This window comes from Ochotona curzoniae, unplaced genomic scaffold (genome assembly GCF_017591425.1).
Source record: "Ochotona curzoniae isolate NIBS_2020 unplaced genomic scaffold, NIBS_Ocur_1.0 contig_883, whole genome shotgun sequence".
NCBI classification, from domain to species: Eukaryota; Metazoa; Chordata; class Mammalia; order Lagomorpha; family Ochotonidae; genus Ochotona; species Ochotona curzoniae.
Genome location: NW_024466599.1, coordinates 68,507,708 through 68,534,791, shown reverse-complemented (window position 1 = coordinate 68,534,791; position 27,084 = coordinate 68,507,708). Strand labels below are relative to the sequence as shown.

At 40.5% G+C, this 27,084-nt stretch overlaps 1 protein-coding gene across 8 annotated transcripts in view; it reads left to right on the top strand.

Moving 5' to 3' along the window:
* Positions 1–27,084, top strand: part of ASB3 (ankyrin repeat and SOCS box containing 3) — a 92,279-nt gene that overhangs the window by 23,149 nt on the left and 42,046 nt on the right. For all 8 annotated transcript variants that reach the window (XM_040993738.1, XM_040993740.1, XM_040993742.1 and 5 more), the window contains exon 3: positions 9,639–9,797. In XM_040993738.1, coding sequence (XP_040849672.1) covers positions 9,639–9,797 — 159 coding nt within the window. The remainder of the gene's footprint in view (positions 1–9,638; positions 9,798–27,084) is intronic.

Here is a 27,084-nt window from a genome sequence, read left to right as displayed (position 1 = left end):
TGGAACTTGAACTGGAACCTACATGGGGTGCTGACATTGCAGGCTAAGACTTTACCTAGTATGCTACAGCCCTAGCCCCTGGAGTCTAATTTCTACATGGTCATCCTGGCATCTGTTCCTTCCCAGGCTTGGATGCAATGCAGATGCATCATGAGAAAGTGGGTGCACTAAATTGTCATACAAGGGAGTGGAGTGGGAAAGTGTCTCAGCTCATTTATTCCTTTCCAACTCCCTGTCCTAGTCATATGTGCCTAGCATGCTTTTTTTAAAAATTTTTTTTTTTTAAATTTTATACAGTTTTTTAGGATTTACTCATTTATTTGAAAGAATTTACAGAGAGAGCGTGGAAAGTCAGAGAGATATTCCATCTGCTGATTCACTCCCCAAAGGCTGCAATGGCTGGATCTGGACTGATTGGAAGCCAAGGACCAAGAGCTTGTTCTGGTCTTCCGTGTAGGTGGCAGGGTCCCAAGGACTTGGGCCATCTTTTGCTGGTTCCCCAGGCATATTGGCAGGGAGATGGATTGAAAGTGGAGCACTTGAGGCTTGAACTGGACCCCCATATATCATGCCAGTGTTTCAGGTAGCAGCTTTACCTGCTACATCACTAAGCAAGCTCAAGCCTATTTTTATTAACTGAGCCAGAGGATATAGCAAAATTGCTTTACAGTTACAATTTAAATTATGTAGTATTTTTTAAAGATAGATTTATTTATTTGAAAGGCAATGTTAGAGAAGGAAAAAGGTCTTGTGTCCAATGTATCACTCCCATATGCCCGTAACAGCTGGCGCTAAGCTGGACTGGCCAGGTCCCAGGCACTCCATCTGCATCTCTCATGTGGGTGGCAGGTCCTAGGTCTTTGCACCATCTTCTGCTGCTTTCCCTTGCATATTAGCAGGAAGTTAGATTGGAGTGGAGCACCTGGAACTCCAGTCCACATTAATAGGATGCCTACATCATTTCAAGTGGTTGCTTAACTTGATGTCAAGAGTGCTACGGCCAACCTCCCTGCTCCTGACCCCTGACTGTCCCATCACATAGGGGTTGTTGATCATGTTTATCTTTACTTCCATTTCCAAACAAAAGGTAGGCTACTAAAACTGAAGATGTGGCTGTTTTGTTTGAATTAGTCTTTTAAAATTCTTGCCAGTTTCCTAGTTATTTGGGTTATATATTTTCTGAGGATTCTGTAGAGCGTGTACAAAATACCTGCCTTCCATATTGCTTCTATTTTTGTTAGGAGAGACATAAATGCCTAAACAATTAAAGAAAAAAATTTACGGAAGTGGCTTTTGGAGAAAATAAAACTGTGATGGCAAAGGGAGCATTAGTATGCTGTTGTAGGTCTCTTTGGAACTGTGTGGAGTTGCTTCACCCTTGCATCTTGGGATTGGCCTTGGTAGGCTAGGCAAGTCAGTAGGTACTGCATATCAGTTCTACAGACTGGGCTGTTTCCCTCTCAGAGTTAGTTAAACATTAGCCAACACACTGCTGAGTGAAGGGTCATTGTTGGAAAGATTAGGAAGAAAACTAAGGGTGATTGAGTGCTGCTCTATTAGCAGTCATTGGGCCAAATATTGGATGCACAGACTTGTCTGTTACATACAAAGCTAACGTTAGGGGTAGTTTTATTCTCATTTCTTTGGTGAAAGGGTCAAAGCTGAGAAAAGCTGACTTGACAAGGATTGTGAATAAATTATTTTGATTTGAATGCATTTCTCTCTAATTCTAAAGCCCTCTCCTGCAATCATACAGTGTGTCTAATATTAATTGAAGTAGATTTTTAAGTATATAGTTAATTTTTATTTATTTACTTACTTACTACTTTTTAATTTGAGAGACAGAAAGAAGTCTCATCTGATGGCCCATTCCCCAGATTCCCACACAGCAGAGCTGGCCCAGGCTGATGCCAGATAGAGCTCAATTTTGTTTTCCCACATGATTGCCAGGAACCCAAGTGCTTGAGCCTATTGCCTCCCAGAGTTTGCACCGGAAGGAAGGGAAATGGGAAGCAGACCCAGGCATTCTGATATGGAGTGAAGAAGTATTTTGTTGTTTTAATGCCCAGGAATAGAAGAATATTCTAATTCAAGAAGAGAGAATTCTCCTTCCATCTTCCTGTTCTGTCTGAGCCTAAATGATTGCATGGGTGCTGGTTCACATTTCATGAGGACGGGTAATTATTATTCAGTCTCCTGATTCATCTGCTAATTTCTTTGTTAAATATCCTTATTGGTACACTCAGAAACAATGCTTTAGAATCGGTCTTAGGGATCTGGCGCCATGGCCTAGAAGCTGAAGTCCTCGCCTTGAACGTGCCAGGATCCCATATGGTGCTGGTTCTAATCTGGCAGCTCCATTTCCCATCCAGCTCCCTGCTTGTGGCCTGGGAAAGCAGTCAAGGTTGGCCCAAAGCCTTGGGACCTTGCACCTGCGTGGGAGACTTGGGAGGAGTTTCCTGGCTCCTGGCTTCAGATCGGCGCAGCACCGGCCATTACAGTTGCTAGGGGCGTGAATCATTGAATGGAATATCCCCCTCTTTATCTTTCCTCCTCTCTGAATATCTGCCTTTGCAATAAAAATAAATAAATCTTTTTTTTTTTTTTTTTAAAGAATCCATCTTAGAAATCCAGGCCAGGTCATTAACCATAACAGGAGTGGGCATGGTGCTTGGTGGTTCAGACACTTGTGTCCCATCCACATCATAGTACCTGGGTTCAGTGACTGCCTCTGGCTCCCGCTTGCAGCTTCCTGCAGTGCTGATGACAGTGCTTCAGCTACCTGTGTGGCTTGACTTCCAGGTTTGGCCTTGGCCTAGGTCCAGTCATGTGGACCTTTGGAGTGAACCAGTGGATGAGAGCTCTTTTTCTCTCTGTTGCTCTCTCTGCCTCTCAGAAAACCAAAAAAACCCTGAAAAAAATCCCCTAAAAATCAGGCTGGATTTAGCCATCCTGTATATATACCAAGTTAAAATACCGATAGATATTGCTGAATTATATACTTAATGAGTCAAGACTGTCTTGATTATGAACGAAGTTATTTTAATCAAAGTAGAGACTTAAATTGCGTTAGCTCTTTTTTATTTTACTTGAAAGTCAGTTATATGGGGGCTCAGTGCAGTAGCCTAGTGGCTTAAGTCCTTGCCTTGCATGTGCCAGGATCCCATATGGGCATCAGTTCGTGTCCCAGCGTCCCTGCTTCCCATCCAGCTCCCTGCTTGTGTCCTGGGAAAGCAGTAGAGGATGGCCCAAAGCCTTGGGACACTGCACGTGTGTGTGGGAGGCCCAGAAGAAGCGCCTGGCTCCTGGCTTCAGGTCAGCTCAGCTCTGGCTATTGTGGCCACTTGTGGAGTGAATCAGTGGACAGACGATCTTCCCTTCTGTCTCTTCTCTCTGTATATCTGCCTTTTCAATAAAAATAAATAAATCTTTTAAAAAGATCTATATACGTATATACTAAGAAAGAGAGATCTTCCAGCTGCTGGTTCACTCCTCAAATGGCTGTAATGGCCAGAGCTAAGCTACTTTGAAGCTAGGATCCAGGAGCTTCCTGTGAGATTCCCATATAGGTGCAGGGCTCCAAGATCTTGGGCTGTCCTCCTCTACTTGTCCAGGCCCTTGGCAGGGAGCTGGATTGGAAGTGAAGCAGCAGGGACCTGAATTGACATTCATATGAGATGCCAGCACCACAGGTGGAGGGTTAGTGTGTTGTGCCATGGTGGCAGCCCCTGTAATGGCTTTTGTAAATGTCATAACTGAGTTGTTAGTCTTTCAGGCATTGCTGAGTTATGATATCTAAAAGCCACAACATAAGGAAACAGAGGAGGATGTGCTAAAGCCTTGGGAGCTAACGTTGCTTCATCTTTGAAGAGTTCCTTGTGTATTCTTGTTACTAATTCTCTGCTGTCCCATGTGTTTCAGATTCACTAGAAAGTTTTTTGCATTTTTAAAAATTGATGTCTGATTTCTTTGTACTGCCATCCAGCTTTTTCTTCTCCTGATTTCTTCCCTGTATCTTGACTGTATTTATGGATTGTCTGATTTAAGGATTTTGCATATGTAGAATTCATTGTGTGTGGAAATTATTTCATATTTTTTTCTCAGAATTCTTAAATAAAATGTAGTATGATATAGATTATATATATATATACATATATATATAAACGATTTAATATGTCAGATGTGTGAAATTGACATCACCCCTGTGATTAGCACATCATGGATCTGTTTGGCCTTGTTAAGTTCCTGCTCAATTGTTGAAGTGAAGTTTCTATGTTCATGTTTAACCTATATATTTTTTTTCTAACAATCTGTTGAGGGCTTGCAGAAAAGAGCAAGTAATGAAGAAGGTTGTTCATAAGCATAAGACACTCTGTGTCAGCAAGTGTTGGGTGTGGTGTTACTAACTGGGTATTAAAGCCAAAGCTTATCACTGCTGCACAGGTGTCCGTGGTTGGCATTGGTCCCACTGAGATGGCCCCAGTCTTCAAATGTAGCCAAGAAGGAACTGACAGGTTGCTATAAACAACCAGAAGTACTCTTCATGTTTATCAAGGAAGTCTCTAATGCTCTTTAATACCATTGAAAGTTGCAAAAACTGGACGAGAAGCAGAAATCACTTTGCCCTCTGTTTAGAATAAAGAGATTAAGATGTTAAAAGCAGGAAGTATAGAGTAGTGGACTGGAAAGAAGGAAAGTGAGAGGGTGGTGATTGATGGTCCAGTACCAAATGCAGTGCCTTTGGGAAAACCTACTTCAGCTTTAAAAAGACTATCAGCGGAGTCCTCAAATCAGTTTATATAAGGTGCTGGAATTCTTGAAATATTTTGGAGATTTCATCAAATTTCTAGTTGTAACATATATCTGTAGAAGTATTTTGTAAAAATTGAAATGATGTACATAATTCTATTGAACCCCATTTAGCTTTGTGTTACTGTTACAGAACCTCAGCTTTTGAGAGTTTAATTTTCCCAAAATGTAATTGAAATTATGACGGTCAGATAAAGGTTTTGTTACCTCAGTCTTATAACTCCAAATGTGATCTTCCCAGTTCAGTGGCTTTAAAGTTCGCTGTAATGTATCTTTTCTTTCCATAGGTAAAAATCTTTCAAGATCTCAAGTCAAAAGTAAATTGAGTATTTCTCATTCTGAGTGAGAAATGCCTTTTATTTACATTATTGTTAAGAGATGAAAGGTTTTTGTCCTTTTTCTAAGGTGGGTATGTATTCAAATCACTAAGAGTAGCCTGCTTTTTGAGGAGGGAGTTTGTGCATAAATTATTTGGAATTTGTCTGTATGGGAGATTTACTGCGTCTCTCATTTATTTATTGAGTCATTTATATCTGCACGAACTGAAGGACATATATTTTATACTTTTAAGTTGTAATTCAGTGTGGGATTATTTATATTGTTTCTCAAATTGCTTTTGCAATTGAGTATTCTTTCAGATTAGTTCCTGTATCTTTTTGGCATGACCCTCGTTTATTGTTGCTTGAACACTTTTTACTTCCTGGACCTCTGCATGCTTCAGGCTCACTTTGTGTATTTCATGTATTTCCTAGCCCAATCAGTCATTCCCATAAGAACCTTAGTTTCTTTTGTTGCAAGAAGAAATCTTACTCTCAGATCTACCAACCATTTGTTTGTGTGTTAGTACACGTGTACAGTGGTTTCAGAACCAGTTGTACAACTAGAGACTGGTATTTATATACCAGTCTTATCTACAGTCTTATAGTTTTGTTATAAAATCATTTTTCGGGGCCAGCATGTTGGTTCACTTGGTTAATTCTCTACCTCCAAGTAGTGGCATCCCATATGGGCACTGGTTTGTGTCTGGGCGGCTCCACTTTTCTTTTTTTTTTTTTTAAGATTTATTTATTTCTATTGCAAAGTCAGATATACAGAGAGGAGGAGAGACAGAGAGGGGGATATTCCGTCAGATGATTCACTCCCCAAGTGACTTCAATAGTCAGTGCTGTGCCGATCTTGAAGCCAGGAGCCAGGAACCTCCTCCTAGGTCTCCCACATGGGTGCAGGGCCCCAAGACATTGGGCCATACTTGACTGCTTTCCCAGGCTACAAGCAGGGAGCTGGATGGGAAATGGAGCAGCCAAGACACAAACTGCACCTGTATGGGATGCTGGCACTTTAAGGTAGAGGATTAGCCTGTTGTGTCACAGCATTATCCCCCATAGTGTTTCTTACGTGATCAAAGATAAGTTACTATGAGTCTTAAACATCCTGTGACCTTGTCGTCTATAATGTGTCTCCTACTTTCTGTTTTCTCTCTTAGCTTCCTGCTGGTTCTGTTGAATCTTCCACTTCCTGATAGACACCTTAATCCTGCCTTTATACTAATAACGTATTATTTTTACCCTTTTTTCTAAGTTAAAGACATGGTTAATACATAGTAAGTGTAAGTTTCTTTTCAATACTTGTCTGTTTTTCCAAATTCTTTGTTATTTAGTCTACCATCATTACTTTAGTTGGTAAATATAAAATCAACAAGTAGCTCTACTGGCATTTTGATTAGAATTATATTGCTTATTAATTCTTTTGGGAATAATTAACATCTTTATAGTACTGAGATTTCCCACTTTGAATCATCTCTGTGTCAATTATCTATACATCTTTTCATTCCTAGTTTTTTTTTAAAGATTTATTTTTTGTTTTTATTGGAAAGGTTGATATACAGAGAGGAGAGACAGAGAGGAAGATCTTCCATCCGATGATTCACTCCCCAAGTGAGCGCAATGGCTGATGCTATGCCTATCCGAAGCCAGGAGCGTCCTCCGGGTCTCCCACATGGGTGCAGGGTCCCAAAGCCTTGGGCCGTCCTCTACTGCTTTCCTGGGCCACAGGCAGGGAGCTGGATGGGAAGCGGGGCTGCTGGGATTAGAATCAGCGCCCATATGGGATCCCATGGCGTGCAAGGCGAGGACCTTAACCACTGCGCCACCGCACCGGGCCCTTCATTCCTAGTTTTTAAAAATCATATACAATTATGGATACTATGTGGTATTTCAGTGTTTATCACTGTATGTATACAGTGTTATACAATCAAAATAAATATAACTGTCCTTTTAAACATTTAGAATTCCTTTATTGCATAAATCCCATCTTGGAGCTTTTGTATTTTTATACAGAAATATATCTGGGGCCTGATGTAATGGTTTAATTGTTAATTTTTTGCCTGTTATTCACAGTGCAGCAATGAAAATGGGAGTACAGATGTCTCAATCCTAGATTTTCATATCGTTTTTACCTAATAACCTATGAAGTTAATTCATAAGCTTAAGGTCATGTTTGACCAATCTCTGAGTAATTTGAAAAACTAATTTAAATATAGATCAATCTCTGACTTATCTCTGAAATGTTGTTTCTGTGATTTGCACTTTTAAAATATGGCTGTCTTACTTGGTTGTATATGCTTATAAAACCTTGAGACTTATAAAAACTATTTGTACAGTGTTACTGTTTAATTATTATATATGGGCTGCATGTTTTATCCATAAGTTGCAATGATAGGAATTAATTACAATAGGTGACTATTTCAGTCAAGAGCATTAGTTTTAATTCTGTTTTCTTAAGAAAGTAATTTTTTTTAAAAGTTTTTTTGTTTGTTTTATTTATTTCTGTATTCAACCAGGCCTGTCTTTACAATTTACCTTAGGGGCTGTCCTAATAAGAGCTTAGAATTTACTGTTTGGGTAGCAAAGTTAAGAAAGATTGATTTCAATATTGTCTTTTACTCTGGAGTTTTAAAAAAAATTTAAAGCACATGTTAATGGTAATTTTAATATTGCCAGAAAGTTGTGTATTTTGTAAGATGCTTTCTGTAAGTCATAAATTCCTTATGAATTCTGTGTAGCAGTTTTTTTTTTAAAGATTTATTTTTATTGGAGGGATATTTTACAGAGAGAAGGATCAACAGAAGGAGGTATTCCATCTGCTGGTTCACTTCACAGCGGCTGCAATGGCTGGAGCTAAGCCCATTGAAGCTTAGAATCAGGAGCTTCTTTCTAGGTCTCCCATGTGGGTGCAGGGGTGCAAAAACTTGGACCAGCCTCCACTGCCTTCTCAGGTCATAATTTGGAGACTGGATTGAAGGGGAGCAGCTGGGTCTCAAACTGATGCCCAAATGGATGCTGGTGTTGTATACAGAGGATTACCCTGTTATATCAGCATGCTCACCCGGTTTGGTTTCTTTGGAACATGTTTTATCCTGTTCAAAGTTATAAAGAAGTTTGTAAAATTGCATTTATGTTATTAGTTGAGTGCCAGAAAGTCATACTAGAGATGAAGCATTTCCCTTATGGAAGTTAAAAATCAAATTTACTCATATTTTAATAGATATTACTTAGACATATCTTCAGTCTTGTATCTTCTCAGATGTTGGTTTTATGGTACCTTTCAGTTTCTGAAAATAAGAGCAATTTAGGGAGGATTTGTGTGGTAATAATACCAAATGGCTAAAGCTCGTGTTTAGCCTAGTGGTTAAGATTCCTAAACCTCCTGTCCAAGTTCTTAAGTTTAATTCCTGGCTCTGGTGCCTGATTAATGCAGACACTGGGAGGCGCACTGGTGGCTCCGGTAGTTATGTCTCTGTCACCCACATGGGAGACCTGACCTGTGTTTCTGATCTCAGCTTTGGCCTTCTGGCCCAGCCCCTACCCAGCCCAGACTGGAAGCTGTGCCTGTTTGTGGAATATGCCAGTTTGGTCACTCCTTCTGTGCTGCTTTCTGTCTATGGCTCTCAAAACAAACAAGCAAAATCAAAGGATTGTTGACACTGGGATACCTAAGACTTTAAAAATTTTTGTAGAGAATTTTAAACTATGAGCTTTCCCTGTAAATTCTTTTTGTTTTGCTATTTCGTTAAATTTCTCTTGGGGCATTTGCTTTCTTGTAATTTTTTTAAAAAAAGATTTATTTATTTTTATTGCAAAGTCAGATATACAGAGAGGAGGAGAGTCAGAGAGAAAGATCTTCCATTTGCTGGTTCACTTCCCAAGTGGCCGCAGTGGCCAGAGCTGAGCTGACTCGAAGCCAAGAGCCAGGAGCCTCTTCCAGGTCTCTCAGGCAGGTGCAGGATCCCAAGGCTTTGGGTCTTACTTTACTGCTTTCCCAGGCTACAAGCAGGGAGCTGGATGGGAAGAGGGGATGCTAGGATTAGAACCAGCGCCCATATGGGATCCCAGTGCATGTAAGGCAAGGACTTTAGTTACTAGGTTACTGCGCTTGGCCCTGTAGTTTAAAGTTTTTTATTTATATAAATGGGGAAAGGGACATCTGTCCATTGGTTTAATCCCCAAATGCTGCAGTAGTCGGGTCTGAGCCAGGCTGAAGCCAGGATCCTGGCACTCAGAGCAGGTCTCCTATGTAGGTGCCAGGGAACCAATTGCTGTAGCCATTACCTACTTCCTTCCAGGGTACACATTAGATGGATGCCAGGAATGTGAGGAAATCTGGTACTCAAACCTAGGCACCCCACTATGGGCTGTGACTCCAGGAAAATATGTGGGTGTCTCTGGTATCATCTTAGCTGTTGCTCAGGGCACTCACCTATAATGTTTGCTTTTTAAGCCCAAGAAATTGCTGTAAAATCTTCTAGTTGAGTGGTTTGTATTTTTTCATAGATTCGTCTGAAAACTACCTTGAAGCAAAGACTTTTGAGGGCTCCTGTGCATTGCATCTTGCTGCCAGTCAAGGACACTGGAAGATTGTGCAGGTTCTTTTAGAAGCTGGGGCAGATCCCAATGCAACCACTTTAGAAGAAACTACACCATTGTTTTTAGGTAATGTATGCTTTTTGTGGCACACATGTGATTTAATTGTTCTTCGAGTTGTTTTATTTACTATGTGTTCTTTAAGCAAAAATTACACCACCACTTTTTTTTATTCTGAGACTAAAATATTTCTAATGATTACCTCTTGTTTTCTACCCTCAAGAGATAGTATCTGGGACTTCATTGTTTACTTAAAGTTACAAATTCTGTTTGTTGCCATGGTAGTTACAAGGTTACTTGTGAATATGCTTGTATTTTCTTTTTCTTGGCGTTAAGATATTAGAAAGGTATAATGAAGGAAATCATCAGCTAATCTCTGAATGTCAGTTTTCTGCTTGCTTAAATCACTATCCATTTATTTTAAAGATTTATTTGTTCTACTTGAAAGTCGGAGTTACAGAGTGAAAGGAAGAGAGAGAGAGATCTTAACATCTGTTGATTCACTCTCCAAATGGCTTTGATGGCCGGAGCTGGGCTGATCTCACGCTGGGAGCTGTGAACTGCTTCTTGGTCTCTCACGTGGTTGCAGGCCCCACAGGCCTGGGACCTCCTCTGTTGCTTTTCTAGGCCATAAACGGAGCTGGATTGGAAGTGAGCAGCTGGGACTCAAACTGTTGCCCATACAGGATGCCTGCACCACCGCAGGAGGAAGACCAGTTTGCTATGTCTCCATACTGGCTCCAGTTCACTATTTAGATGTCTTCAGTTATGGATTCTGTTTTTTTAATTCCCTAAGGTCAAAGATCAATTTGTAAATGGCACTATTCCAGTGATTCTTTTTTTTTTCCTTCTGTCTCTGATCATGTTTTCTTTCCTGAATGTTTTGTCTCAGAGTGCTTAGTAGAACATGAGATAATTAGGAGGATAAAATCTTTGAAATCAAACCAGTATATCAGAAATACAATTTTGATCTTGCCACGTGTAATTTGTGTCTTCATATACTTATTGTGTGATTCAGTTTCCTCTTTTTTTGTTGTTGTTGTTGATTTGGAAGCAGAGGTAATGGCTTAGAGAGGAAGGCATATAGAGAGATATTGGTTCTTTCCCCAAATGGCCTCAAAGGCTGGTACTGTACCAGACTGAAGATAAGAACCTTAAACTTCTTCCATGAGGGTACAGGGGCCCAAGCACTGGACCATCTTGTGCTGGTTTCCCTGGAGCATTAGTGGGGAGCTGGATGTGAAGTGGAACAGCTGGTATTGAACCAGCGAGCGTATGGGATGCTGGTATTACAGGTAATAGCTTAGCCTGCTGTGCCAAAATGCCTGTTCCCCAGTTTTTCTTTACTTCTAATGTGAGGATGAGAGTAATAGTATCTATGCCATCCTTGTTATTTGCCTGAGATAAAATGAGATGTCTCTGAAGGTACTTTTTTCTTATGAACTTAAAAAAATTTATTTAAAAAGTGTATAATATATACAGCAAAGTTCATTTTATTTAACAAGTTAACTTAAAAAAAATTTTTTTTGAATGGTAGAATGACTACAGAGTAATAGTGATGGAATTTGATATATATATATGTAAATATATATATATTTAGAGAGAGAGAGAGATCTTTTCTGTTTGCTGGTTTATTCCACAGATAGCCATAGCAGCTGGGCCTGGACCAGGTGGAAGCCAGGAACTGGAGCTTCATCTGGGTCTCCCTCAGAGGTGCAGGTGTCCCAGGAGTTGGGCTGCCCTCCACGCTTTCCTGGGTGCATTAGCAGGGAGCTGGTCAGAAATGGAGCAGCAGAGACTCAGATAGGTGCCCGTATGGGATCTGAGGCTGTGGCCGTGCTAATCTTCTCTGCATCATTCCAATTTTAGTATGTGTGATGCCGAAGTGAGCACGAGGCTGTGGCCGAATCTACCTTATCACAATGCTGATCCCTGGAGTAGTTTTAGTAGCAACACGAAGAATTATCATATACTTTCCAGTCTTAATTTTGTTCTTTTACCATTTTACTTTTTCATTTTCTTTATATTTATCCATATTAAGTTATAGACAGAGTGCCTTCTTACGATTTTAATATTCAGGTTGTTTATTTTCTTAAATGTTATTCGGTTTGGGTGTGTCTGATGCTGCTTCCTAGGTTTACAATATGCATTTCTGGAAGGAATACCACATAAATGACAGGATATCTTAGCATATTTTACCAGGTAGAATATGACCTATTCCTGGGGATGTTATTTTATAAATGTACTTTGAGCATGTGACAAGTTTAATTTTCTCAGTGTTTTATGGAAGCTTTGGTATAATATGCTTTGGGTTTCTTAGTGAATTTTTTGCTTTTTTTCTATTGTTTTTTCCTCTGATTTCCACATTTACCCCATTGTGGATATTCTGTACAAACTATACAGTAAGTATTTATTGCTGCCTCACTTTGTGCAGTCTTTGTTCTAATTGCTGTGTCCAAGGAATTTTCTATATAGAGAAATAAAAAAAGAAATGTAGTTCTATAAAAGATAGAGGAGTTCAGAATTTTAGGACAGCTTCCTTGGATGGTAAAGGACAGATTATACGAGATTATTTTACCAATAGTAAAAGTATTAATTTTTGAGCAGAGGCTATATTTACTAAACCCTGTTTTGAGTGTTTTAAATGAATTAGATCATTTGCTCTTCAATGTGATCCATGAGATGTGTTCTATTGTTACTGTCACTTTTACAAATCAGGAAACTATAATAGACTGGATTTAAAGACAGTCTTTGAACCTTGATCATGGTGTTGGCTATGTTTTGGAACAGAATGGCATTCCTGAACTGATTCAGTGAACTGTTAAATAGATATCCATTTTGTAAAAGTTTCGTAGTTATATATATTTGGCAACACGATGTGTTATATTCCCATTGTAGAAAAACTTGAAAATGTTAGCCATGTAACTTAGCATATATGAATAGTTTGAAGTATCCTCTGCTCTCTTTGTGGTATCCTATTTTAGTGTTTTGATAATTTTTATTCCAGATTGCAATTATTTATTTTCTCCTTTATTTATTGACTGTTCTTCTCCACTAGAAAGAATGTCAGGAGAGCAAGGATTTTATTTCTCTTGTGTGCTGCTATAACTCCAATATATAGATCAGTTCCTGGTATATTGTAGATATTCAGTTGAACTTGCTCATTGAATGAAAGGATGAAAGTCTTTCAGAAGACCTTTCATAAAATAAAGCTTATTTAATTTCATCCCAGCACTTTGAAATTTATTTGAGCATTTTCCTTTATGCTAGACTTAGGAATACCTCAAGGAACATTAATATTACCTGTGATTTTTGAGAAATACTGTTTTGGTCTTGTAGTTCACGGTTTTGAAATATGACCTCACTATGAAGTTTGGTATTGTGCCTACTTAAGAGTATTTGGAGATAAGTAGAAATAGAGTGGTTTATATTTCAGGATATAGTTAACTTGCAGTTTTTTTGTGTTAATGAAAAGCTGCTAAGATAATATAAATCGACAATAGATTTAAATCACTTATTTATTATTTATTTTATTTAGTTTTATTTAGTTTCTTTGGCAACAAATTTACTGTCCTATGTTTTGAATTGGATTATTCAAAGAGTAATTTGACTTAGTGATGAGGTAGTGTAGTACTCCTTGAGCTACCTGTAGTACTCTTTTGCACACAAATACTATGTTTCTTTCAAAATGAGAGACCAATAAGAGAAAGTAAAAATCTGGAAGCATCTCCTTCTCTTTCTATGTGAAAATTGATATTGTTGAACATCTTTTTGCTAATAGTTTAATGTTTTCAAAAGAAGTCTAGTCCGTTAGATCTTTTCCTTGTCCTTGCTTTCTCTCCCCGCCATGCTCCCTGTGTGCGTGAATAGTAAATATTCTAAGGGTAAGTTTGTAAAACTTATTTGGAAATTAAAAATATCTTTTTTTAAAGATTTATTTTTATTATTTTTTTATTGGAAAGGAGGATATACAGAGAGGAGAGACAGAGAGGAAGATCTTCAGTCCAATGATTCACTCCCCAAGTGAGCCGCAACGGCCAATGCTATGCCGATCCGAAGCCAGGAGCCTCCTCCAGGTCTCCCACGCGGGTGCAGGGTCCCAAAGCTTTGGGCCGTCCTCGACTGCTTTCCCGGGCCACAGGCAGGGAGCTGGAAGGAAAGAGGGGCTGCCGAGATTAGAACCGGTGCCCATATGGGATCCTGGGTGTGCAAGGCGAGGACCTTAACCACTGTGCCACTGCGCCGGGCCCAAAAATATTTTTTTTATAATATAATTGATTCTATGTGAAAATCCAGTGTATCATTTAGGAAATATAGATTTTCTTCTTCATTTGTAAGAGAGAAATTGGAGACTCAAATGCAACTTCATGTAAGTTGATAGAAAAATATGTGCAGAAACTGTACAGCATGAACTTTAGACTTTTGGGCAATTATTTTTCAATTTTTATTCTTCATATTCTATATAACCTTCAATATTAAACAGAGCAGTAACGTTTAATCAGAACAAAGTTTTTTTATAAACAGTGTTTCATGATACTGCCTATTTCAATATTTAACTGTAGAATGTGTCATATTGTAGTTCACGTATCATATCCTTTAACTCTGACTTTGCTGGAAGATTCCAGAATGAAAGTAAAACCCATCACCTGCTTTTCACTACTACCTTCATGGATGTTGATCAGGAGATTGCTTTGACGTGTTGAGGATTTGAGGTTTCATATTCATGTATCTTAGTATGTATTGATTAGACTTTGTAGAGTTAGCATTAGAATTTTGAACTGCATTAGAATTTTTCATCTTCTGTAGAGTTTGTAACAGAAGCTTTTTTTTTTTTTTTAAGAATCAGCTTTTTTACGTTAGGATAGGCTCTTGAAAATACTGATTCGAGTTTCTAGGAACAAAAGAAAAATATGGAATTCACTAAAAGTTGCATTTAAAGGTGTTAATTTGATTTTTCCATGTTTACTTTGCATTTAAAAGGTGTTAATTTTATTTCCCATGTTTACTTTTATCTATATTTTTTAATGTTTTTCACTGAGTTACAGAGAGGCAAGGAGACAGAGCTCTGAGTTTTAGGTCATCTTTAAAGCAAAATCTGAGGAGCGTGCATGTACACACGCGCACATTCAGAGAAAGGAAGTAGACTGCCATCTGCTGTTTGATTCCCTGAATGCTTGTGACAGTGGGCCAGGCCAAAATCAGGCTTGAGGAACTCTGTCATGGAGTTATCTTAGTTCCTCCCATAGGTGGCAGGGATCCAATTTTTTGATTTAGAACTCCTGCCCCCCTGGGGTTTATCATCAGAAACCTGGTGTTCCAGTGAAGGACACAGCCATTGTTTACAGAGGTTTCTCCTATGAGAATTCTGCTAAATGAATGCTTTCATATATTTGAATAATTTCTGAAGGTTCTAGAATTTAATGCTAGAAGAAAATACAGATCTAGAGATTTGTTACTTAAGTCATTTCTCTGAACTTTTTCTGCATGGGAGAAGCAAAGAAAAATAATATATAGCAAAATAGTGGAATTTTAAATTTTTGTCTTCTGATACTTACATGTGATTGAAAGATGCATTTTTCTGAACTTGGGTGCTGATGTGTAGTTTGGTCATTAGGTTTTTTGTGATATGTTAAAAACCTTGTGGATTGTCAGTGATATTTAAATTAGATTGAATAGTCCCCACAACCTTTTTGTTACATTCCTAACAGAATGAGTTTTGACCATCAGGCCATGATTTTGCCTGTCAGTCTGCATCTTTAAGATTCTTAACCACTGAGAAGACATGAGGGAATTTATAAGAAATAACTTTTCATTAAAGATTTAGCGTAAGTGTTTCTAAGTGAAATAACACATTTCAGAATAAAGGCTAGACACCAAAACACATTTTTAAAAAAGATTTATTTATTTTTATTGAAAAGTCTGATATACAGAGAGGAGGACAGAGAGAAAGATCTTCCATCCGATGATTCACTTCCTAAGCGACCGCAGTGGCCATTGCTGTGCCGATCTGAAGCCAGGAGCCAAGAACTTCTTTCCGGGTCTCCCATGCAGGTGTAGGGTCCCAAATGTTTGTGCCGTCCTCGACTGCTTTCCCAGGCCACAAGCAGGGAGCTGGATGAAAGTGGGGCCACTGGGACTAGAACCGGCGCTCATATGGGATCCTGGCACATTCAAGGCGAGGACTTTTACCACTAGGCCACTGCAAGAAGCCCAGGCCAAAACATATTTATAGGAAACTAGCTAAATTTATTAAGGGTGTATCTGTCTTGTATGGGATAACCTCACTTTCTAATATTTTTATTGCAAAATTTACTTTTACTTTTAGGGATTTATTTATTGAAAGTGTTGCAGTGAGAGAGAGAGAGATAGAGAATGAGATTTTTCTGTTGGTTCACTGTCAGATGATCACAATACCCAACGTTGGGCCAGGCTGAAGGCAGGAGCTAGAAATTTTATCTGGTCTCTCAAGTGGGTGTCAATGGCCAAAAACAACAACAACAACAACAACAACAACAAAACATTTGGGCCTTCTACTGCTGCTTTTTGCCAAGGCCAGACATTCCTGAAAGAATGGAAGATTCAGTGTTCTTGCCAGTGATGTTGACAGAGTAAAGATTGCAAATATGTTTGTCTCCAACTGGAGTAATGATGGTGCTCGAATGATTCTGTCATTGACATAAAGTATTGGAAAATTGTAAGCTTAAGGTTACCAAATAAGTTAGCAATTTCTCGTCATTGCATTGGAGTTTCTTTTCTAGTGCCACCAGATGTCAGTATAACCCCAGGACCAGCAAAATACTGCAGCTGATAAATGGCTTTTCACTTCATAAAAGTAAGGAAAATGTTTGGCATAAACTGGATATACAATGTAATTATTTTTCTATAGAATTGTAGGAACAAATGAAGTGCATAATAGAGAATAAAGTACATGCAGAATTCAAAAAAGTATAGACACGGTTTAAAATTCATATATATATTTCATATGTCCTAATAGAATCCATAGGTGATATCTGAGACTTTCAGAAATTGCCAGCTTGCTGCTCTAACTTAAGTAGTTGCACAGTCTGGTTAATTTGTTCCTTATAACCTTACTGACTGTGACATTTCTTAGAATTGCTTTCAAAATCCGACCTTTAAAATGAGAAAGCTTAAGATTCGGAAATTAACCTCATTGTGATTTGCAGTTGGTAGAGTACTTAACTGTTGCAATTCCCTAGAACGCATCACAACATTAAGCGTTTTTTGAAAGTGTTCAGTAGGATAATTTACATGTAAGAAAGACCTTGACTTATCCTTTAATAAATGCTGTATTAAACAGTGATCACTGTTTGGAACTTTAGCCACTAGGCTACTTTGCTGGGCCCCCTCCAGTGGCTTTTGGGAACATAACCTGACTATATATGGAGAACATTGGAACCTGAGGCTGTATAGTTTATAAAAGATTTGTAAGTCTGAAACTATGATAGCAGTCAGGCTCTGTGTTGCATAATCCACATCACGGAAGGAAAAAGAGCAGGAAAGAGTGAGTATGAGAGGTATGGAGATAATGGAACCAATTTTTAGAGCAAATTCACTCACAGTAGCCAACAAACTCCCACAGTAACATGAATCCACCATTGACAGCAGTCCTCTAATGACCTAATCACTACTTGTATCAATTATGTTTCTAACACATGAACATGGTGAGACACATTCCGACTCCAACAGGTGCTTGAGTTTACCTGTTCTGTCCAACATCTGGGCCATCTTGGGAGTTCGTTTCTAAGTGTTGTTTTCTAGTAGAATGAACGTTGTGGCTACTGTGTTATAGAGAGTTGAATTCTGTTATCTCCCTCTGAAACAGTGTTGATTTCTTGTTTAAAAGGCAGACAATTTGTTGATTTTTCACCTCAAATTGGCTCAGGTTTGGGTTTATACTTTGTTAAAAGTGATCTGGTTTTGTTCATTGGTGCAGCCCTGGCCATTGCAGCCAATTGTTTGTGGCCACTTGGGGAATGATTCAACAGACGGAAGATCTTCCTCTCTGTCTCCTCTCTTCATATCAGATTTTGCAGTAATAACAACAACAACGAAAAAATCTGTAAAAAAAAAAAAAGTGATCTGTGGAGAGCTTAATGTGTTTCCTAAACCTGTCTAATTTGGTGGAATAAAATCCTAGTATCTTGGCCTGGCACGGTAGCCTAGTGGCTAAAGTCCTCACCTTGCATGTGCCAGAATCCCATATGGGCTCTGGTTCTAATCTCAGATGCTCCACTTTCCATCCAGCTCCCTGCTGGTGGCCTGGGAAAGCAGTCCAGGATGCCCCAAAGCTTCGGGATTCTGCACTTGCTTGGAATTTCCAGAAGAGGCTCCTGGCTTCGGATTGGCTCAGCTCTGGCCGTTGGGGCCACTTGGAGAGTGAACCAGGGGACAGAAGATCTTCCTCTCTATGTCTCCTTCTCTGTATATCTGACTTTGCAATAAAAATAAATAAATCTTAAACAAACAAACAAGCAAACCACCTTCCAGTATCTGATCTTGTCAAGGTTTGTTTTAAACTCAGAGGAAGTCTAGAGTAGACTTTATTTTAATGTGGACCTTCCCCCAGAGCCCTGCCATTTGGGTGCCTTAGCGGTGTGCCTCGGGTGTTAACAAGGCATAATGTGGTTTTACCATTAATGAGGCTAAAGCTCCAAAAGTTCCTTTGTGCTTGAGTACTGTGTGCCCTCTAATCATCTGTATTCCATTCTGGGATATGTTTAGTCCTGCCTAGCACATGGACATCCCAGACTTTTACTGAAGTTTGTTGGGGGGAATTTCCATACTGAGATCTTCCCTCTGCACAGTTCTCTTCTCTGGAGATTTATTCAAGTTTTTAACTTCATAAAACTTCAGTTTAATGAACTTAGGTGTTCTTCTTGAACTACCATCTGTACTTCATCTGCTTGTAGTACTTTCCCCACAACTTTAGTCTTGGTTAATATAATCAGAAAATGTACCCAGGCAAAGAGGTGGGGCTGTTACAGTTCTTGTGTCAGACGTTTCCCTTCTCTTGGGAGCCAGTCTTCTGTTATTTAATGCTCAAATAAAAAGTTTTTATATATCCTGTCCAGTCTGATGATTGCTTGTGGACTGATGGTGAATTTCATACCCGTTCCACGGTCTGAGGCAGAAGTGTAATTCTGATGCCTGTTTAGTTTGGAGAGAGTGTGTAGGCATACTTAATGGATAAGGAATCCATTTTTATTGATTTCCAAGAGTTCTTGATTTTTACACAGTCTAATTTATCACTGTTTTTCATGATTAAGTATTTTTCTCCTCTGAGCTCAGGTCATGGGTATTTTTCTTTTTCTTTTTTTTTTTCCTAGAAGCTCTATTATTCAGATTTTGATCCCAGTATATCTGGAATTGATTATTAGTTATGGTATTGGGGACAGAGGTCAAGAATTATTTTTTTCTGTGCAGATTTTTTGATTGACCCAACACTACTTTTTGAAAGAAACTGCCCTTTTATGACTCAGTTTAATTTTTCATCTTTGACATAATGGTGACCATTTTAGGGGAATGGAAGTGGCATGTTTCTGGAATTTCACTTATATTTCTTTGGTCATTTTATCTATTCTCTGCTGATACCATGTTATTTTAACCATTCTAGCTTTGTGAGTCTTGATACCTGATTATTTTGGCTTTACCTGGTACTTCGCATTCCCATGTGTATGAATCAGTTTTCCCCTCTAATTATGAAAAGAATCTTTATAACACCTGTAGGTGTTCTGATTAGGCTAACATGTAAACTTACATGATTTTGTGACAAATTTGTGTTTTTACAGTAGTGGATCTTCCTTTGGTGTAGCCTGCTGTATTTTAGATCTTTATTGTTCTTGGTAGTATTTTATAGTTTTCAATGTTTAAAGATTTCAATGTTTTATAGTTTTCAATGAGGGAAAGATTAAGAAAGGAAAACATATTTGCAAAAAACTGAAAACTGTAGCTTCAGAATTTAGCACATTCACTGAGAATAAAGGGAATAAAAGGTAAGGCTTGAAGACAAAATTTTGATAAATTGTCATAGTTTTGAAATTAATAGAAAAAGTAAAGAGAAAGTGAGTTGTTAGAACTGCAGCTATTTAATACTGAAGAAAGTTGGTATTAAAGAAATATGGGGAAATTAATGTCAATGACAGTAGGAACAGTGTAAGAGATGGGAGGCTGGCAAAAAAGGCCATGGGAGCTGATAACTCAGAAATTACTAATGATTGTCAGTGGAGAAGCTCCTAGCGAGTTACGACAGTGGCATTGATATGTAGAATGCACGTAGGCAGGATTTGTTTTGTCTCTCATTCATTTCTGTGTCTCTAATATCTAAAGTATTGCCTGGTACATAGTAGGTACTCACTAGATATTTGTTGAATGAATATGTGAAAATGGGATCATTGTAAACTGAAGAAGGAAAATCTTGTATCAGTGCTATGGCCCTGTAAGTTAAGCCACTGCTTGCAGCACTGGTGTTTCATGTAGGTGCCGGTTCTAGCCCAGCTGCCCCAGTTCCTATCTAGTTCCCTGCTAATGCACCTGGGGAACATTAGAAGATGCACTGAGTGCTTAGGCCGGACACCCCTGTGGGAAACTTGGGAGAAAGAAGCTCCTGGCTTTGACCTGGCCCAGCTCTGGCCATTGTGGCCTTTTGAGCAGTAAATAAATGACTGAAAGATCCTCCTCTTTCATTGTCTCCCTTTCCCCCTGTTCCTTTCAGATAAATAACACAAGTCTTTGTTTTTAAGAGTAATGTTTAGAGGAATAAGAAAAGGGAGAAAAAAATTAGCATGTTGGTAAGAGGAGTCATGAAATACTTGTTCTAACTTTTTTTTAAAGGATAAGATACATTAATTTGTAGGTTGAACAGCAGAACCTAATAGTGAAGGAATGATGACAAAATCTTGAGACAATATAAAGAGAAAGCTCAAAAAAGTAACAAACAAAAAGATGTGCAAGTGAGAGCTAGGACACAGGTAAAGCACCTGAAAGGAGGAAGCTCTTTTCAGATAGGAAAGAAAGGGTAAGTAAGTCATGTTTCTACACAGAATCCATTGTAAAATATCTTACATGGGCCATTCCTATTAACATTACAGATTTGGTTGGCATGAGTTTGCTGTCACTGACAGATTTATCATATTTCTGTTTCAAAAGCTGTCAAGCAGGAGCACTTTTCTGATTCTTTGCTCTCATTTTCCTTCTCTCACCTATGTTCCCACTAATCTTATAGAGCTGGAGTCCCTACTGTGTGGAGAAAATCTAAGTCACTGACTCTGTTCTCTGAAGAGGACTATATGGTCTGTTTTAGGTGCTGGGTTTTTTCTCAGTGTGCTTTTATACTTCATTTTCTTGGTAGGATTGAGAAAACGTGTAAAATGCCTGCCCTTTTGGAAGCCAATCCTAGATCAGACGAGATCAGGCGCATTCAGGGTGGTATGGCCGTAGACAAGGAAGCCAATCCTTAAGCACAGTTGTAACCTCTCCCATTCCTCAATTTGGTGGCTCCAAATTGTTATGTAAAAACAGCTTCTTCTAAAGTAGGGATGTGGGTAGGTAGTAAATCTAAGCTCTAGGTACATTTTTCTAACCATCGTTTCTGTTATTTATTAATTTATTTTGAAAAAGATGTCAAAAGCTGCAAAATCCCATTTATTTACTCATAGATAGGTCTAAGTTTTTGCCATTGGGAAATGTTTTCATTAGAAATACGATGTCTTAATGTATGTATGATGTTAAAAGCAAAAACAATTTTTCTGTCTGACTTCTGTACTGTATTAAATGGTCAAAACAATTTTTTTTCTTCAACTTTAGAAGGTCATTCTAATTTGTGGAAAGCAAATTTACCTTTACAGTGTGCTTCATATATCATTGTTATTAACATGGTAATCTTTTTTTTTAAGATTAATCTATTTATTTGGGAAAGAGAAATTTTTCATCTGCTGGTTAATTCTGCAGGTGGCTGCAACAGCCAGACCAGAGCCAGGACCCAGAAACATCTTTCAGATCTCTCCCATGTGGTTCCAGGACCCAATCACTTGGACCATCTTCTGCTGCCTTTTCCAGACAATTAACAGGGAGCTGGATTGCAGGGATATCAACTGGGATTCAAGCCAGCATTCATATGGGATGCTAGCATTATAGATGGCAGCTTAACATGCAACACTACAAGGCCAGTCATGCTAATTTGTTTTTCTCTCTGTTTTTTTTTTCTTTTTCCTTTTAATATTGTTTACATGTTTGAGAGGGATGCATGTCCCCATGGGTCTCTAATCAGGGTGGGGAGAGTTGAGATATGGAGAAAAGTGGGTGAGACAAATGTCTCTCTCTCTCTCTATCTCTCTTTTTCTTCTGTGTCTACAGGGAGGGAAGAGGAGAGAGCCACCCCTTTCTGTCAAACCACAGCAGCACTTGGGGATGGAGGAAGGATGGTCAGTTGATGGCACCTTTGAGATTGATGCAGGGAAGAATATTCCAAGAATATTACTTGAGTAGTTTTAGTGGTTTTGAGATGTCTTTAGCTTTGTTGCACCAGGATTGAGAAAATCCTTTCATCTGTTGGCTCATAATCATCCACCTTGGTGCATCCGTAGACACAGGAATGTGTTGCACAACTTAGCTAGGGCAGTGGTCCAACCTGTTCTGCTTTCTATCCTCTGATGAGACACTCAGTATCTTGTGCTGGCTTAGATGAGCTGGCCATTAGGTCCCCATGTGCATCTGGGTATTGGACCTTACATATTATGACTTTCCCTGTGGCTGGGGTTTGAGTCCAGCCATCTCTTTGTGGAGTCTCCTAAGAAACTTCACCTGGGGTGACCTCAGACTTAATTGTTGTGTGCACCAGATAGAACAGGGTCAGATTTAGGCTGTTACCTCCATGAGGCAATGCACATACTGGTGGATGCAGTTGCCTGGTCAGTTCTGTCTCTGACCCCATCTCTCATGCAAACGGGGTGCTGCGACTTAGACTAGCTAGCCCAGCTCACCAAAGGCCTGGTCTTTATGTACACACACCATTCAGTGCTGCGGCCTCCAGTTACCCCCCAACAGGTTTGCTTTTAGCCCTGGTTTTTGCATGTGTAGCATGTGCTGTGGTATAGTCTGGTTCATCCTGTAACCCATCTGGATCTTGTGCACATACATGGATTCTGTGGTTTAGCTTAGCCCACACCACTCCCAGACCAACCCACATGCATGCCCATGGGTGCTGCTGCTTTGCCCAGCCCAGTCCACCACTATAAGCTGCAGCCTAGCAGAGGAGTACCCACAGTTTCCAGACCAGGCTTGCTCCCAGCCCTGGATCTTGTGCTAGTCAGGGGGCACTTTAGTCCAGCCTGACATTACTTGTACGTAGTCCCATACTTCTCAGTGGATGCTGTGACATAACCTGGCCAGCCCGCTCTAATTCTGACTCTTTGCACAATAGAGGTGTGGTAGCCTAACCCAGACCAGCTCACCCCTAGTCCCAGCTTTCATGCTCACTAGTGGAAACAGCAGCCCAGCAAGGGAATCCTTGAAATTTCCCTACCAGACCTGTGCCCAGCCCCATGTCTTAACACATACCAGCAAATGATGTCCCCAGTCTGAGTTGGCCTGATCCCAGTCTCAGCATTTGCCAGCAGGTACTATAGCCTGGCTCAGCCCAGCCCATGCCCAGTCCCAGCTCTCACCAGCTGGTACAGCAGCCTAGCCCAGCCTGGCCTACCCTCAGCCCTCATGTCAATTGGCAGGTATTGTGGTCCAACCTAACCTGGCTGGTGCCTCATCCTGGCTCTCAGTTGTGCCAGTGTGTGCTGTGGAATGATGTAGACCTGGCTCATACATATGTCAGTGGGTGCTACAGCCCAGCCTGGCTTGGCCTGCCTTAAGCCCTGGCTCTTGTGCTCACCAATGGGAGCTGTAGCCTAGCAGGGGATTTCTCCAAGTTCCCCTACCAGGCCAGCTCCCAGCCCCAAATATCATGAGTGCCTACGGGTGCTAAGGGATAATCCAAATGGCCCACACCCATTTTAGTTCTTTGCTGGTAGGTGCTATAGCTTAGCCCAGCCTAGCCCACCCCCAGACCCAGCTCTCATGTGAACTCTAGGGTTTGGGGGTCTAGCCTGTCCTGTCCCACAGGCATTCTGTCTCTTGTGAGTATCAACAGGTGCTGGAGCATAGCCCCATCTTGCCCACCTCCAAACCCAGCCTGCATGCATGCTGATGGGTGCTCAGCCTTGCCCACCCTGGTCTTCCCCATCCCTGATTCTCACACTCCCCAGTGGGAGCTATAGCTTGCCAGGGGAGTTCCCAAAGTTCTCTTACCAGGCCCATTCTCAGCACTGTAGCTGGTGCTTGCTGGCGGGTGCTTTGACAGACTGCCATGGGCCACCCACAGTCTCAACTCTGACTGGTAGGCATTGTAACCTTGCCTAGCTGAGCGTGGCCCACATCCTGTCCTGGCTCTCATGTGTGGCAGTGGGTGCTGCAATCTGGCCCAGCTTGGCCCACCCCCGGACCTGGCCTATACAAATGCTTACAAGTACTGCAACCTGGCCTGGCCTAGCTAGGCTCCAACCCAATAATATGCTCCTTAGTGGAAGCTATGGCCTAGCAAGGAGTTCCCCAAACGTCCCTACCATGTCCAGGATCTTATTTGTGCCAGCTGGTGCAGTAGCCCTGCTTGACATGGTCTGCCCTCTGTCCTATCCTTTGCATGTGCCAGCAGGTGCTGCAACCTGGTCCAGCCTGGACAGCCTCCTCCCAGTCCCAACTCCTGTGTTAGGTTTGTTCCTGTCAGGTGGTTCAGCCTGGCTCTACCCATCACTAACCCCAGCACACTAACCAGAGGAGAGCCCCACAGAGGCTAGCCCACTAGTCCCCTACAGAATCTGCCCTCAGATCCGGTTCTTTCATGTTTTGGTAGGTGGTGTGGAGCACCACCTGCTCTGACACTCATGAGTGGGTACTGTGACCTATCCCATCCAAGCATGCCTCCCAGCCCCAGCTTTTGTGTGTGCCAGCAGCCAATGGCAATACTATTTGGTCCAACCCAGGTCTTCCACATCGGCAGGTAGGTGCCTTGGCCTAACCCAGACATTCCCTCTGTCCCCGTTTAAACCACTCCATCTCATCTCTCGTACCTACCTGCAAGTGCATGGCTGGGTACTTGGAAGCCCCCAGAAATCATTGTTCCCCTGTCAAACTTGCCCTCTGCTGCTGCCACTTCAGTGTGTTCCCAAGGCAATCCGTGACCCTCTCCATTTGGGGGACAGGATGGCGTTTCCCAGCCGGGTGTTCTCTGCCTTCCCCATCTATTAAAAAAAAAAAATAGACAACTATGTTGTTACACTGGTGTAGTTAACCCAAATTTGGCATTAGCCAGATCTAGAATGCCTGCCAACTTTGGCTGCTTTTCTTCTAGCAATTTTAGCAATTGCTTAGGTACCAGGCAAACTAAGCGATTGCCAATAGCTGGGAAATAATTTGGAATCTGGCCGTAGTATTTTTTGGTCAGCAATCACTGATTTAAATTATTTAAATGTTTAAATTGGATCTGAAATTTTCTTTGTTTTCTGTCATGACTGCCATCCAAGATTAGATTGACTATAGAAAATTTAGTTTCACCTATAATGTTGCTGAATATATTTTTTGAAATTGAAATTACTTTGTTTTGGCAATCTTTACATAGTTGATTAGGACACAGAGAGTCAAGGGCTACAGGAAAGTGAGTAAGACTATTGTTTCCACATTATTTTTTCTTTTTCTGTATCTGGGATAAAGGGAGAAGTCCCACCCAGCCTCCCACCCATCTCAGGTCTCCGATATGGGGCATGCTCCGAGTGTCCTGCTCTAGTGGTTTTTATAATTCAGGTTTTCTGAATTGCCTCCAATCTTGCCATTCCAAGCATGAGGAATTCGCTTCAGAATCCACTTAGTAGTAAAACAAGTTATATTGAACTTCTACCTCAGTGGTGCTATCACAGCCATTGGTTACATTTCTGAAGCCCCTCAGGGTAAGAGAACTTTCAATTAAAGAACTTCTGGGAGTCCTTGATGGGGAAATAAGTATTTATGTAAATTCAATGTATTGGATTAATAGAGTGTTGATGGCATGTTTTCTTTAAAGATTTATTTTTATTATTTTTTCATTGGAAAGGCAGATATACAGAGAGGAGAGACAGAGAGGAAGATCTTCCGTCCGATGATTCACTCCCCAAGTGAGCGCAACGGGCCGATACTATGCCGATCCGAAGCCAGGAGCCTCTTCCGGGTCTCCCACACGGGTGCAGGTTCCCAAAGCTTTGGGCTGTCCTCGACTGCTTTCCCAGGCCACAGGCAGGGAGCTGGAAGGGAAGCGGGGCTGCCGGGATTAGAACCAGCGCCCATATGGGATCCCGGGCGTGCAAGGCGAGGACCTTTAACCACTTGCGCCACCGCGCCGGGCCCGGCATGTTTTCTTTAATAGTGAGTATACTTTTCATTTTTGTTTTAAATTTTTAAGGATTTATCTTTTTTTGTTTGATCTTTGTTAACATTTTCAAGTGTGACCCATTGTTCAAATGTCTGGTGCCTTTCTAATTTTATGAATGAGTGTTCTTGATTTCCATATTGTACCTTCTAGTATAGTCAGAGATACTGAATAACAAAACAGTTGTAATTAAAATAGAAAGTTTTAAAACCTCTTTTTTGGTACCCAAGACTATGAATCCAAAATTTCTTACCCGTATCTTAACAGACACTATTCTTTCTCCAAGGTTACCATTTATAGCAGTCATTTAATAGCATTCATAATATACTTTATTTCCAATGTGTTGTGTGCATGTGTGTGTCCTTTTTTATATATTTCCTCATCCATGCTAGGTACTTTTTCCAGTGGATGCCTGAAGGAACAGATAATGCTGAACCCTGTAGACATTGTTTCTTCCTAAACAGAAACACCTCTAACAAGGTTTAATTTATAAGTTAGGCAAGACTATTCAAAATAGAACTACTAGGGCCTGGCACAGTGACTTTGGAAGTATTAGAATCCCAAATGGGTGCCAGTTTGTCTCCCAGCTGCTCCACTTCTCATCCAGCTCTCTGCTTATGGCCTGGGGAAACAATAGAAGATCTGCTGCTTCACTCCCCAAGTAGCCACATGGCTGGAGCTGAACCGGTCTGAAGCCAGGAGCCAGGAGCTTCTTCTGGGTCTCCCATATGGGTGCAGGGTCCTGTATTGCTTTCCCAGGCCACAAGCAGAGAGCTGGAAGTGAAGTGAAGCCTGGATATAAACCGGTGCCCATATGGGATCCCGGTGCATGCAAGGTGAGGACTTTAGCCACTAGGCTACCACGCTGGACCCAGGGCATCATTTTAACAATAG